Source organism: Cebidichthys violaceus, unplaced genomic scaffold (genome assembly GCF_023349555.1).
Source record: "Cebidichthys violaceus isolate CVI_PGR_0920_01 unplaced genomic scaffold, fCebVio1.0.p SCAF_29, whole genome shotgun sequence".
NCBI lineage: Eukaryota > Metazoa > Chordata > Actinopteri > Perciformes > Stichaeidae > Cebidichthys > Cebidichthys violaceus.
This window is the reverse complement of record NW_027176472.1, coordinates 752149-767362: the sequence shown is the minus strand read 5'-3', so window position 1 is coordinate 767362 and position 15214 is coordinate 752149. Positions and strand designations below refer to the sequence as shown.

The window sequence follows — 15214 nt, the reverse complement described above, 5'->3', positions numbered from 1 at the left end:
TACTGCATTATAATACTACTACTGTCAGAGGAAAACCTCATATGTACTGCATTATAATACTACTACTGTCAGAGGAAAACCTCATATGTACTGTATTATAATAGTATTACTGTCAGAGGAAAACCTCATATGTACTGCATTATAATAGTATTACTGTCAGAGGAAAACCTCATATCTACTGTATTATAATACTACTACTGTCAGAGGAAAACCTCATATGTACTGTATTATAATAGTATTACTGTCAGAGGAAAACCTCATATCTACTGCATTATAATACTACTACTGTCAGAGGAAAACCTCATATGTACTGCATTATAATACTACTACTGTCAGAGGAAAACTTCATATCTACTGTATTATAATAGTATTACTGTCAGAGGAAAACCTCATATCTACTGTATTATAATAGTATTACTGTCAGAGGAAAACCTCATATGTACTGCATTATAATAGTATTACTGTCAGAGGAAAACCTCATATCTACTGTATTATAATACTACTACTGTCAGAGGAAAACCTCATATGTACTGTATTATAATAGTATTACTGTCAGAGGAAAACCTCATATGTACTGTATTATAATAGTATTACTGTCAGAGGAAAACCTCATATGTACTGCATTATAATACTACTACTGTCAGAAGAAAACCTCATATGTACTGCATTATAATAGTATTACTGTCAGAGGAAAACCTCATATCTACTGTATTATAATACTACTACTGTCAGAGGAAAACCTCATATCTACTGTATTATAATAGTATTACTGTCAGAGGAAAACCTCATATCTACTGCATTATAATAGTATTACTGTCAGAGGAAAACCTCATATGTACTGCATTATAATACTACTACTGTCAGAGGAAAACCTCATATGTACTGCATTATAATACTACTACTGTCAGAGGAAAACCTCATATGTACTGTATTATAATACTACTACTGTCAGAGGAAAACCTCATATGTACTGTATTATAATAGTATTACTGTCAGAGGAAAACCTCATATCTACTGCATTATAATACTACTACTGTCAGAGGAAAACCTCATATGTACTGTATTATAATAGTATTACTGTCAGAGGAAAACCTCATATGTACTGCATTATAATAGTATTACTGTCAGAGGAAAACCTCATATCTACTGTATTATAATACTACTACTGTCAGAGGAAAACCTCATATGTACTGTATTATAATAGTATTACTGTCAGAGGAAAACCTCATATCTACTGCATTATAATAGTATTACTGTCAGAAGAAAACCTCATATGTACTGCATTATAATACTACTACTGTCAGAGGAAAACCTCATATGTACTGTATTATAATACTACTACTGTCAGAGGAAAACCTCATATGTACTGTATTATAATAGTATTACTGTCAGAGGAAAACCTCATATGTACTGCATTATAATAGTATTACTGTCAGAAGAAAACCTCATATGTACTGCATTATAATACTACTACTGTCAGAGGAAAACCTCATATGTACTGCATTATAATAGTATTACTGTCAGAGGAAAACCTCATATGTACTGCATTATAATAGTATTACTGTCAGAGGAAAACCTCATATGTACTGCATTATAATACTACTACTGTCAGAGGAAAACTTCATATCTACTGTATTATAATACTACTACTGTCAGAGGAAAACCTCATATGTACTGCATTATAATACTACTACTGTCAGAGGAAAACTTCATATCTACTGTATTATAATACTACTACTGTCAGAAGAAAACCTCATATCTACTGCATTATAATAGTATTACTGTCAGAGGAAAACCTCATATGTACTGCATTATAATACTACTACTGTCAGAGGAAAACCTCATATGTACTGCATTATAATACTACTACTGTCAGAGGAAAACCTCATATGTACTGCATTATAATACTACTACTGTCAGAGGAAAACTTCATATCTACTGTATTATAATACTACTACTGTCAGAAGAAAACCTCATATCTACTGCATTATAATAGTATTACTGTCAGAGGAAAACCTCATATGTACTGCATTATAATACTACTACTGTCAGAGGAAAACCTCATATGTACTGCATTATAATACTACTACTGTCAGAGGAAAACCTCATATGTACTGCATTATAATACTACTACTGTCAGAGGAAAACCTCATATCTACTGCATTATCATAGTATTACTGTCAGAAGAAAACCTCATATCTACTGCATTATTCTGTGTGTCCTTCTGCACAATGAGTACTTTTAATTTTGGTATATTTGGATAAATAATACGTTTGTACTTTTACTCAAGTTAACTTTTAATTGTAACAAACTTTATTTCTACACTGTCGCACCGGTACTTTAACAAAAGTAACGGAGTACTTCCTCCACCAGCGCAGAGTCAACATGAAGACTCATAACGAAACCGCTCCGCTGAGTCTCGTGTCTGTTGTCTGACGACTGATCGGCTCAGGATTGCAACATCTAGGCTCCGCCCCCCCGCTGCAGGATGCAACAACGTAACCAGACCTACGAACTAAACACACCCGGAGTCAGTCCGAGTCCTCAGTGCGCCGGAAAGTTCTGGAGACGAACGGGGTCAGAGCACACCAGAGTCCGGGAGGGTCGGAGTGGATCTAACGCAGAACGACACACGGATATTGTTTTATTTCAAACTCCGACGGACGGACAGAAAGGACTCGGGTTGACTCGGCTTTGTTCGCTTCAGCTCCGGAGAAATATTTAAAAAAAATAGTTTCATTTTAAGTTTTTATTTAAAAAAAAACCCAGTTTCGGTTATTTCATTCTTTTCACAATCGGAGAAAAACGTCATCTGATTGAGACTGAAGAAGAAACTGAACTAACAGCTGACTGACGACACGTTGCGCAACCGAGACAATAATAATACAACCAGACAAAGACGTCATCCCGGGCGCCACTTCTCCCAGTATCAGAGCTGCTGGTTCCAGTTCAGACTTCAAAAGAGGGAACACGTTTTGTTTTTATGTCTTCAACAACTTCTGGCCCACAGACAGACGGACGGACCTGCTCCACGCGGACTCTACCGGGTTTCTACTGACTCCACTGGTTTCCTGTTGACCTGCAGACCGAACCGGGTCCGTCTGTCTAAAGAGAACAAGGTAAGAAACAGACCCGAGTGCTCGGATCCTTTACTTTACAAGTAGCAGGAACACATTATACACATCTTCAATTACTAGCAAAAGGTCGTTCATTTAAGTAATACAGAGAGTATTTTTAAAGTATATTTAAAAGTATAATCAGCACTCATTGTGCAGAATTAGGAGTGTTAAATTCATATTTATACTGATGCATTAGTGAGTAAACAGTATTATGTTGTACCTGCTCATGGTGGAGTCCACTTGAACTATTTAATGTAGTTTTTTGGTAGTTTCATCTGTAGAAATGATCGTATCATATATCATATCTAAAAGTTCATCATGTATTGTTAAAATCTGTATTTAAAGTAAACACAGCTGTCAGTTTAATGCAATAGGTTAAAACAAATATATGTATATTGAAGCTGTGCTACACAGCAGAGTACGCAAGTAAAGTACAAATACCTGAGAATTGTACCCAAGCACAGTACTTTGAGTAAATACTCTTCTGTCATTTTACAGCACTGCCTGAGAGCAGATGACAGTCCAGTAGAGTTCAGTAGAGTCCAGCAGATTCTACTGGACTCTGCTGAGTAGAGTTAATGAAACCATAGAATGGTCTTCTTCATCATCTTCCTCATCATCAGAGGATGAGTGTGCACGGCTGTCATGGAGATGAGTCTGTTGACACAAGAGCTCAGTAGCTTTTTTTTTTTTTTTTTTTTTTTACGGTTTTGACCTTTCTTGACTTTTTGTCCGTGGCGACACACTGTGTGAGGATTCAGTTGAAAGTTCTGGGAAAAAAAGCTAGTAAGTGAGGCCCTTGAGTTGAGATTGTTTGGTCAAAGTACTCTTAACGAAAAGACCAAGAATAAACTTTGACGCTTTGATTGAACTGAAGAGGAAAAGCGTCAAAAACGTTTACGTACCGCAGCCCGAGTGAGCACCAAGAACACAATAAAGAGTGAATTAGACTCAGTAATGATCGAGAGCAATACATAAATATCAATAAAAATGATTTTCAGTCCATGTTTACCAGGCACCAACAAAGAAGACTAACTGTAGCAGGAAAAATAGAGTTATCTCTAAATTATTATAGTGTAAAATAAGAAAAGCTGAAAAAGTCAATTAATAAGTAAGTCAAACAGTAAAATTACGCTGATAATCGATTAGCAGTTTAAGTTATTAATTGTAATTATTGCTACAAATACAGAACCTTCTGGCTTCTCAAATTTGAGGGTTTGTGTTTCTGTTTCATTTTGAACATTGTAAACAGAATTTTTTGGGGGGATTTTGGACCATTGGTCTGAGAAAACAAGACATGTGAAAACATCAACCGTGGATTTTGGGACATTTTTCACTATTTTCTAACGATAGATCAAACAATTTATTCATTTAAAGGAGAAAATAATTGTCAGATTAATCGATACTGAAAGGTTTTGTTCGTCTCGTTGTCAACGTCGACCGGCAGGACGGAGAGATGAGGAAGAAGATTAAAAAGGACAAACGTGACATTTTTATTTAAGTAAATACATTTTTCACACCCTGATCCTGTTCCGTAGAGAGTCGATGTCAGACCGTCAAAGAGTGAAACTTTTCCGTAAGGCTGAGTCAGATACAAGAATAAATAGAGACCAGTAGAGTTCAGTACATTCAAATAAAGAGACAAAGTGAAACCGGAGTTTTCCAGGTTCTATTCCAGAAGTAAGAGAACCTCGTTCAAAATCCCAGCGATGTTTGTAACAACTACATTAACTAAAAGTGAAACCTCGGAACATAAAACGGAACTACTGAAAAAAACAAACAACACTTTAGTAGAGTGTTGGTGAATCCTGTGGATGGTTTAAGAGAAGACGAGTCACCAACATGATTCTAAGTGTTTAACTTTTAATTAGTTAAAATCTCAAAAGGTTTCGACTTCCAATAGCAAGTCCTGCAGCGGATGCTGAAAGGTCTCAGAATATGGAACGTAAAGCTGTCTTTCTAGTAAGACGGACGACGGAAATGTGCACTGAAAGATCCAGAAGAGATCCAGTACAGTCCAGTAGAGTCCAGTACAGTCAAGAAGAGTCCAGTAGATATCTAGTACAGTCCAGTACAGTCCAGCAGAGATCTAGTACAGTCCAATACAGTCCAGCAGAGATCTAGTACAGTCCAATACAGTCCAGTAGAGTCAAGAAGAGTCCAGTATAGTCAAGAAGAGTCCAGTACAGTCTAGTAGAGATCCAGTACAGTCCAGTAGAGATCCAGTACAGTCCAGTAGAGATCCAGTACAGTCAAGAAGAGTCCAGTAGAGTCTAGTGGAAATCCAGTACAGATCCAGTAGAGTCCAGTACAGTCCAGTAGAGATCCAGTAAAGTCCAGTAGAGATCCAGTAGAGTCTAGGTTTGGATTTTTCGTTGATTATTATGAACAGTCAGATCTCTGATTGTGAAACTGCAGCTGACGAGATGACACACCAAACAGCACAGATTCACTGTGTGTGTGTGTGTGTGTCTGTGTGTGTGTGTGTGTGTGTGTGTGTGTGTGTGTGTGTGTGCGTCAGGGGACGACGTTGCCGTGGTGACGCTGTGACTCAGGCTGTCAGAGTGAAAGCAGCGTCGGCCAACAGCAGGTTGCCACACAGCGTCACCACAGCGACCGCAGGCTCTGAAAAACTTTATAGAACAACACACACACACTCTCTCTCACAGTCTCACAGAGTGTGTGTGTGTGTGTGTGTGTGTGTGTGTGTGTGTGTGTGTGTGTGTGTGTGTGGTAGGTGTTGACTGTATTTAAAGCCTGTTTAAACTATAAACTGTTGTGCTCTGATGCAACGATTTGAAAGCTGAAGCGTCTGTCAGCTTACAGGAAGTTGCATCATGAAGCCTATAGACACGTTAGCATGTGAGCAGCAGAGACACACGGGGAGCTGTGATGCTAACTCTCACTTTACTGTATGTGGAAGTAGAACTGAGGAGCGTTTAGTGGAGGAGGGGGCTCAGCTCAACCGCTTCTACCAGTTTACAGAAGCTCCAACAACTTCTTATCTACATTAAAGTCGTCGTGCTTGAAGTGACGATCCCGAAGATTGTCATTGAAATAAATGTCTGTTAAGTCACTCTCTGTTGCCAAATGAGGGAACAGCGATTGATGAAAGCTTTTGCATTTGTAGTATAACGAACTAAGAATCTATGGCGACGTTCCCGGGAATATCCATACACTGCAGTCACACCTGCACTTTCCACAAGCCAATAAAATGATGATGTGAGCTGCTTTACAGTAACAATGACGCTTTAAGTTAACCTGATGATGTCACTTGTCTCCTCCAATCACAGATGAGCATGGGCATGGCCGCAGCCCGGTCTCAGCTGTGTCTGAAGAGGCTGCTGGACGAGCCCCAGGACATTGTGAAATGCAAAGTAGCTCGTCTGGATCCGAACCCTCCCGCCACCGGCCTATCGCACTGCCTCAGGCCCAGGAGCCCCGCCCCCAAGTCCGACCAGAGCCAATCCCCATCCAGAGTGGGATCGTACTTCCTGTTTGAACGCTGCGAGGGGGAGAAGAGCTACAGGGCCGAGCACGCGCACACAAAGCAGCAGTACACCTGCCAGGTACAGTTACCAGTAGTACTCGTACTGCAACAATACTACTGATACTATGTATACCGCAAAAATACTGGTAATACTGCCATCCCCTTGCCAACAATACAGCCCCAAATACTGCAAAATACTTCTGAAAACATTACTGATATTGCATAACATTACTGTTTAAAGTGAAAACACTACAAAAACTTCTGAAAATACTACAGATATTGCCTAAAATAACTGTTTAAAGTGAAAAATACTACAAAAACTTCTGAAAATACTACAGATATTGCTAGTAATATTACAAATACTGCTAAAAACACTACTCATACTCCTGAAAACACTGATATTGATCCCGAATAGAATACTGTGGTTGTTGGAAATACTACTTATACTTCTGATACCATACCATAGCTGTTACCATAACCATGTTGCCATGTTTACAGGTGCTTCCTCTACGTGGTTACCAAGAGCGGTTGGCGGCCTACGCCCGCATCACTCACCACGACAACATCTGCGGCCTGCTGGACGTGGTGATTGGTCAGGACAGCGTGTACGTCTTCCTGCCCGGTCACTACGGCGACATGCACGCGTACGTGCGAAGCAGGAAGCGTCTCGGCGAGGAGGAGGCGGGGCTTCTGTTCGCTCAGATGCTGAACGCCGTGATGCACTGTCATCACCATGGAGTCATCCTCAGAGACCTGAAGCTCCGCAGGTTCGTCTTCACCGACAAATACAGGTGAGAATTACTAAGTACTCTGATTATACTACTTAATACTGCATAGTACACTCAAACTATACACACCCACATGCGACACTGACAGACAGGAAGTACCGATAATACTGCTATAAACTACTAATACTTCTTAAAAATACTATACCCTAACCTTACTAATAGTACCACTTAAAAAAAAAAATACTTCACAATACTGCTTATACTGCTAAAACTACTTAACATGATAATACTAATATAAATTCTGCCAATAATACTTCTGATACTGCTAAAATACTACCAATAATACCACTAGTAATACTCCTAATTACTATGGATACTACTGACGCTGCTAATGCTACAGTAGTACAGATGAAATCTTTAAGAAAGAAATGCCACTAGTAATACCTCTAACACTACTTTGACTACTAATACTACTTCTAATAGTACTACAGATACTACTCCTGTCACTACTGATGCATTGTGGGTCCTTTCTTTTCTGCAGGACGCGTCTCGCTCTGCTTGGTCTCGACGACTGCGTCCTCCTGCACGGTAATCACGACGACGACTCTCTGACGGACAGACACGGATGCCCCGCCTACGTCAGCCCCGAGCTGCTGACCAATGGGAACGGGTCCTACTCGGGCCGCGCCGCAGACATCTGGAGCGTGGGCGTGTCTCTGTACACCATGCTGATTGGACGATACCCGTTTCAGGACACGCAGCCCGCCGCGCTGTTCGCCAAGATCCGCCGCGGGGCCTTCGCCGTGCCCGATTGGCTGTCGCCGCGAGCCAAGTGTCTGATTGGCTGCATGCTGAGGAAGTCGCCCGCAGAGAGGCTGACGGCGTCGGAGCTGCTGATGCACCCGTGGCTGACCGGTCCTCGCCCGACACATCACAACCCGAACAAGACGCAGCACGGCTCGCACAAAACACTACAGAGCAGTAAACAAGAGGACGATGACCAGGTGGTGCCGACGTGGACCAAGAAACACTAACACCCGATTGTACTTCTATACTTGTGAGGACCCACATTGATATACTTCATTCCTTTGGCCCCTCACTGAACCCGATTCTAACTTTAACCCTAAAACAAAGTCTGAACTCTTTAACTTCCTTCAGACAAAAGTGTTGCTATAGTTACTATAACGATGACTAAAAATATTTGTTGACGACCTTTTCATCGTCAGAAGTCATTAAACAATTACTGTGACTGTATTAACATGCAATATTGTTGACGAAATAAGACAAGACTAAAATCTAGTCAAAAAAATGTAAACTTTTTGCTGAAGACTTTTTTTTTTTACCCCAATGCAATAAAGTTAACAATATAAAACAACTGGGCTTTGGAGAAAGAAATTAAGATATTTTTGCTCGACTCGCTGGATTGAAACATTTAATATAATCTGATAACAAAAAACAAACAAAAAAAACAAACACTATAATCTCAACAGTTTTCATTAACTAAGACTATTATAAAATAGTTAAAAGATACAACTAAACTCTGTCAACTAAATCTTGACTAAAATAAACAGGATGACGTTGACTAAATGTGATAAAAAATAATGCAGGCATTTGAAACAGTACTCCGACTTAAAAAAAAAAAAAAGGCTGACAAAGTTAACACTAGTCCTCACAACTCAACCTGGTCCTCACAAAGATAGACATACAAGTCTCTCACACACACACACACACACACACACACACACACACTACATAGACAGTCCGATCCTGGATTACTTGACGTGACCATCAGGTGCCTTCCTCTCGCTGCGTCTCAATTCAACCTCCGACAGATCCACAACAGAGTCACCAGGTCCACCAGAACCAGAACCAACGGCGTGTTCATCAACTCGTGAAGTGATTGATCTCCACCTCAACACCAGCTCACACCATCATTTCTGATTAAAAGACGTTGATGAAGACTCAACACACCATCGGAGCATAAAATGGGACACAGCTACTTTATTTCAGTGTTTACACTTCCTGGTTTGCTCCCTCGTGTTATTAGAGAAGGATCGGTCAGTGTCGGAAAGAGACCAGCTGACTTTCTGAAGAACAGTTATCTCAGGATCAGAACTTCACTCAATAATTCTGTTTTTGTGGTGCTCATGAAAACGATTATTCAGTGAAAGAAAAAAAAATAATAATTACTTCAAATTGCTATTTGTTTTCTTGAGACATGACATCTAATTTTCCCTGGATGTCAAATATGTTCATTACTGCAATAATAATAAGAAGACCTTCAATTTGTGATCATAACTATTTATATTTCAGAGCAATATTGTAATTAAATCTCAGTATAAAGGACCTCATTAAAGCACCGTGTGTTGAATCATAATAAGAAGTTTTAGAGTTTTAATCTTGAGTGAACCAGACTTTAATCATCTTTTTAATAAACACTCTATTCCTGTGTTTCTTCGGACTGACCAATCCAACCGAACAGACCTGCAGCCAGCCAATAGGATGCCTTCTCATGAACGTGTCACTCAGACCTCAGTTACAGCTGAACAATAAATAAAGATGTTTCACAAGCTGTTCTGGTCCCGAACTGTTTTTGTTTTCAACATTTTATTCCCGGTGTTGGCGATGAGAAGCTCAGATAACAACACAAGTAGAGTGTCGACACTCAGGTAGACATTACTCCACTCTATCTTTACATAGATAATCGTTGTTTGCTGCTTTATTAATCGTCAACAATTATCATCATATTGATAATTATGAGGTCCAGACCAGAAAGACTGGAGGAAGGAAAGAAACAACATTCTCTCACCTTCACATTTTATTGATAAATCGCATCAGACAGCAGAATGACTCCTGTGACTTTTCTCTCATCCTTCATTTCTCTCCAGCATCCACTCCGGTCTTTGCTCCGTCCTCGTCTCAGCCTGAATTATCCACTCGACTGTCAGCAAACTGTCTTTTGGTGTCTGCTCACTGGTGGAGTCAGTGGCAGCAGCCAATCAGGAGCCAGCATCGGTGTCCATGTCATCAGTGTCGTCGCCCTCCGAGCGGCAGATGTCCTCCAGCGCCAGCTCTGACAAAGACAGGAAACAGGAAGCGGAAAAAAAACACACACGAGTCTGTTTACTTCTGAGTGGCCAAAAGTCTGTGGACACCTGAACATTTCCTGTGAAGGTTATTTCTAAAAAAAAAAAAGGACCCGATCAGACGAGCGCAAACAATAACTTAACATAAACCACGACCAGTACGCTACCTAACACTTAAAAGTAGAGTTTAAACGAATGAAAACAACTTACCTGAAACATCAAGTATCGCACTAATTTGTCTCCTGCTGCTCAGATCAAAGTAACTACGGTTTGTGAGGTCATATCCAGCAAAAGTTACCAAAATGACAAATAAATAAATGCTACTGATGTCGGGCGCTTTTCCACACCGAGTTTAATATAGGTGTGGCACATCATGCTGTTCATGGTAACGCATGTATAAATCATGGCTGAAAGAGACAAGGCACCGATACTGACCCGATTAAGTGCATCGGCCACAATGTGACCGATGCACATTAAATACAGTTTCCATGACATAATAAATTCTTACATCCATTCAGTCATGGCGGGCCGCAACTCAGTTTTAAGTGCCACAGCATCCTCTGGTTACGCTGCCTATAAATCACCCCATGAGCTCTAGGCGGTGACCTATAAACAGATTATAAACCTGTCTCTCTATCAGACGATCTGGACGTTTTGTCAGGTCGTTCACTCTTTACTACGTGTTCTTGACTGATCAGAATTAATAAATCCTGTCCACGGAGCACTGGACTGTTTGGGTAACATTTTCAAAAAGAGTCCACGTATATGTGTATGTATGCGAGTGCGGGTTTGCGTCTGTACCCTCGCTCTCGCTCAGCTCGGGGATCTTCCTCAGCGTGTCCCGGACGGCGGGGATCACCTGGTCGTACATGTGCAGCAGCGGCCTGCAGTTCTCCGAGAAGCTGCCGTGATGCAGCAGCAGCCAGTGCAGCAGCAGCAGACACTCTCTGAGCAGAGACGCCGCCGGGCCACGCCACCACGGCGGCGAGGGGGCGGGGCTCTTCTGCGAGGCCGGGCCTGAAGTGGGGAAAAAAACAAACAACAACAACTGACTGGTAATTCAAGATTTTAGAGACAGTTTGTTGGGTGAACATTTGTGTTTTAAATCGGACCTTTAGAGTCCGTCGGATCCGGAGAACCACGAAGATCCAACCACTGACGATGGAAAACGATCACCACTGTCTGAACCAGCTGAGAGAGAGAGAGCGAGGCGAGGTGAGAGGCTTGTGCAGAAAGGTGCAACACAGGGTTTAGTGTCACTATGAGAAGTTTTACCTCAGTGTAACACTGGCAGCTGCTGTGCTGGCTGCTGGTCCAGCTCTCTGATCGCTGAGTCATCAGTCTGCTCAGCAAACGAACCACCTGAGACACAAAGACAACAACGGCCAAAATAGAAGTAAAGTCCGATATAAAAGCCGTGTTCAAGTAGAAGCTGGACCCGGCACAAACAAACGAAGGGAGAGCCTTTTTTTTTTAAAAACATCGAGGGGTGGAATCTACACGGTTTCCAATGATAAATTCAACATAATGTACATCTCCACAGCACTAATTCTATGTACAAGTACAACAACAGAATCACATACTCCCCACTCTCACTTTGTTTCTCTTATACGAATACTTTTTTTTCCAATTGCAGTGAAACTCAACACTTGAATTTATCAAGAAAATATGAAGGGAGTTTTGAGTTTCTTACTAAAATATAACCAAATAGAATATTAGAAATAAAGGCCCGTTTCTAATACAAACATATTAAATCCACGATGACTGGTTGTTTTCCTGCTTCAGTGCCTTGAGGACTAATGATAAATATCACAGCTGTTAACCAACCCGTCTTGTTCTCCTTCTAATAAATGAGTGTGTGTGTGTGTGTGTGTGTGTGTGTGTGTGTGTGTGTGTGTGTGTGTGTGCTTTACCTGCAGGTCCAGCAGAATCCAGTCTGTGTGTGTTGCCCGGTTGTCTGGTCTGGTTCTGATGAACTGGAACAACTTGAGGAAAATACACGGGTCTAAAGGAAACGACAAAGAAATAAAACACTGCTGCCGTGAGGTTTATTCAAATCATGCGGAGCTGAAACCTGAACAATGGAGTGATCATCTGAAGCAAAATGAAGAAGAACAAACATCACAGAGAGGTCATGACACTGACTTCCAGATAACTCACCGTGCTGAGAGCAGAGCTGCTGAGCCAGCGTCTGGTGGTCGGACATGGACGCCAGCACGGACACACTCCCCGAAACTGTCTGCAACCGGCAGTCTGCTGACAAACACACACACACCGCCTGCAGCACACACTGCAGCCTGAGAGAGAAACACAGACGGTGTCACCAGTGTGATGAATCGTTAACACTGAAAGAATTCATCATCGGAGTTATTTCTGCAGTAAAAAAATAAACGCGCAAGAGTGGATTCCTTTTGTTCCTTTACTGTTGCTCAAACTGAAGAATTCATAATTCAGCAGTTATTTGTATTCTCTGTTACCCTGGTGACCGTTCATCACTGCTGGTAGTTTAAGAACAACTGAAACATAAGTGAGTCAATGGAAAAGTCCTAAAACCACACACACCCTGCTCAGCCACTCCTCTACCGCCAGTAGTATTCCTCTTAGGTGAGTGTTGCATCATGTGTGTGTGTGTGTGTGTGTGTGTGTGTGTGTGTGTGTGTGTGTGTGTGTGTTATCCGGCATATCTTGCACAGTAACTGGAGGAATGTAAAAAAAACAAAGTGTGCTGAAGTGTGTTTTCACAGTTTTATGACACCTTCACTGTTTCCTGCAGCTCTCACAAATTGCAGACAAACAATCTTCTTTTGTTGGTTTCAGTTAAAAATGTGGATTTATCATCAGCTGACATCTTTTAAACCGTCTGTCAGGTTGTGTTCGGAGTCTCACACTAAAGTACCACATAACAGGTACGGGTCGCTAAGACGGAAACGCGTAATTTCAATATCCAGCGTTCAGAGCGGCTTGACTTGTCGACGGTGGAGTTAGAAAAGGCGTCACACGTACGGCCTTCAACGCGTAGCGGTACCTGTCGGCATGTGTGTGTGGCGTCCTCTCGATGAGGACGCACAGAGTCTTCATGGCGTCGAGGACGAGCTCCTCATTCTGAGAACCGCCGCTAAGCCCCGCTTCACACAGCCGCAACACCGACTGCAGCAAGGCATTCTGGGAGCGCAGACCCACACCTGCGGCAGAGTGTTCAGTCTAAGAGCAGAGGGAGGAGTTCATTAAATTATCCTGATGATCATCTTAAACCTCCTGGACAAACAATATGTAGTTTCAGATCACAAAGAAAGTTAATGAGGAAATATACAACACAAGAACGTCTTAAGTGTCCATCAGAGTGTTTCTTTTTGTACCTTCATGTCTGTATCTCTGCTCTGATTCTCCTTTGACAACACAGCTTCCACCACCTGGGAGAGAAAATGAAGAAGTGATGCCAACTGTCAAATTAAATTCCAACAAAAGAGCGACTCACTAAGGCCGTGATCAGGCAGAGAGCGCTTTCACAGCCCGGGGCGACTTTGTGTTACTGTGTTACCAAGTGTTTTGTGTGCTGCATTTCTGAACGCCTCGAGTTTTTCCGCTCTATGCGGCTCACGTTCTTTCAGCAGAGCCCCGAACGCCTCGAGTTAAAAGAAACACAACTCAGAGAGGAGAACGTCAACGTCATAATCGTTTCCTCACAGCGATGGAAATGCACAGTGTTGTACGTGATGGAGTAGACGTGACATCCCTCTGATTTAAATGTCTTTACATCAGGATGAAACCTTGAGGTAAGATTCATGTCTGCGTCGTCACCTCGTCACTGTGGGCCACCAACAGGTAGAGGAGCCTCAGAGCAGCCAAGCCAGTGTCCTCCACGCTGAAACCAGTCAAAACAGCCTCATCCAGTCTCCCCAGTCCGGCGGCGCTGTCCGCTGGGAGCGAGCTGCCGGCGGAGACGGAGCGGAGCGAGTCCAGGGCCTGACAGAGTCGAGACAGGTGAAGCTCCAACAGCGGGAGGAAGAGGACGGCTCCGGGACACAACCTACAAAACACACGGTACTTTAAATATGCTGAAACAGTAATAGTCATCGGCGTACGGGCCTGATAGTTTGTATCTATAGTAACACATGGCCTCGAGGTGTTTTTTTTTGCCATAATTTGGCCACAAGAGGGCTCTGCTGTCCACAGAACCGTTTCAGCTTCCACTGTTGTTCCGTTCTGGATTATTCAGTGATTCAGTGTCTCAGTCCACCTTTTGTTTCTGCCGTCTGCAGCTGCTGGTCGGTTCTGACTCAGCATGTTGAGTCCAGTTACAGCCAGGCTCTGGAGAGGACTCAGAGCAGCTCCGGGAGCTCCGCCTTCACCGACACCGACGGCAGCGTCAGAGTGGAGCAGAAAACCTGCAGACTCGCTGAAATCACAACATTCAACACAAAGAAGTGATATTAATCTTGTATAACAGCTCAGCTCCTTTGTGCCTGGGCTGCAATGTGTTACTCAGGTCCAGCCGTCCACAGAAATCAAGGACCGCTTTTATCTGAAGATTTGAGTTTTGGTGGTGTGGTGACCTCATGTGGTGACCGAGATGAAGTGGCTGCATTAAGGGACTTCAACGCAATGAGCGTGAATCCTCTTTAGTGCGATCTGTCGGTCCCTTTGATGCTTTGCTGAGGCAGCTGGGGGTCACATGCCTTTGCTCAAGGGCACTTATTTAACTAATACGCATTTCTATCGAGTTACATCCGCAAACACGTTCCCTCAAACTACTACAGCATTGTTGTTGTACACACATTACGTATATTACGC

At 42.2% G+C, this 15214-nt stretch overlaps 2 protein-coding genes across 3 annotated transcripts in view; one reads left to right on the top strand and one right to left on the bottom strand.

Moving 5' to 3' along the window:
- Positions 1 to 2536: 2536 nt before the first annotated feature.
- trib3 (tribbles pseudokinase 3) lies at positions 2537 to 9911 on the top strand. Its single transcript, XM_068722133.1, has 4 exons — positions 2537 to 3119; positions 6413 to 6688; positions 7108 to 7400; positions 7879 to 9911. The coding sequence occupies exons 2-4, from the start codon at positions 6413 to 6415 to the stop codon at positions 8369 to 8371; spliced, it is 1062 nt and encodes a 353-aa protein (XP_068578234.1). The 5' UTR covers positions 2537 to 3119; the 3' UTR covers positions 8372 to 9911.
- Positions 9912 to 9946: 35 nt separating this feature from the next.
- atrip (ATR interacting protein) overlaps positions 9947 to 15214 on the bottom strand; it is an 8873-nt gene continuing 3605 nt past the window's right edge. For both annotated transcript variants that reach the window (XM_068722131.1, XM_068722132.1), the window contains exons 9-18: positions 14661 to 14819; positions 14222 to 14450; positions 13780 to 13833; positions 13449 to 13624; positions 12584 to 12720; positions 12337 to 12428; positions 11699 to 11785; positions 11536 to 11614; positions 11225 to 11440; positions 9947 to 10410 (exon numbers count right to left, since the gene is read on the bottom strand). In XM_068722131.1, the coding sequence (XP_068578232.1) occupies positions 10337 to 10410; positions 11225 to 11440; positions 11536 to 11614; positions 11699 to 11785; positions 12337 to 12428; positions 12584 to 12720; positions 13449 to 13624; positions 13780 to 13833; positions 14222 to 14450; positions 14661 to 14819 (1303 nt within the window). In that variant the 3' untranslated portion in view covers positions 9947 to 10336. The remainder of the gene's footprint in view (positions 10411 to 11224; positions 11441 to 11535; positions 11615 to 11698; positions 11786 to 12336; positions 12429 to 12583; positions 12721 to 13448; positions 13625 to 13779; positions 13834 to 14221; positions 14451 to 14660; positions 14820 to 15214) is intronic.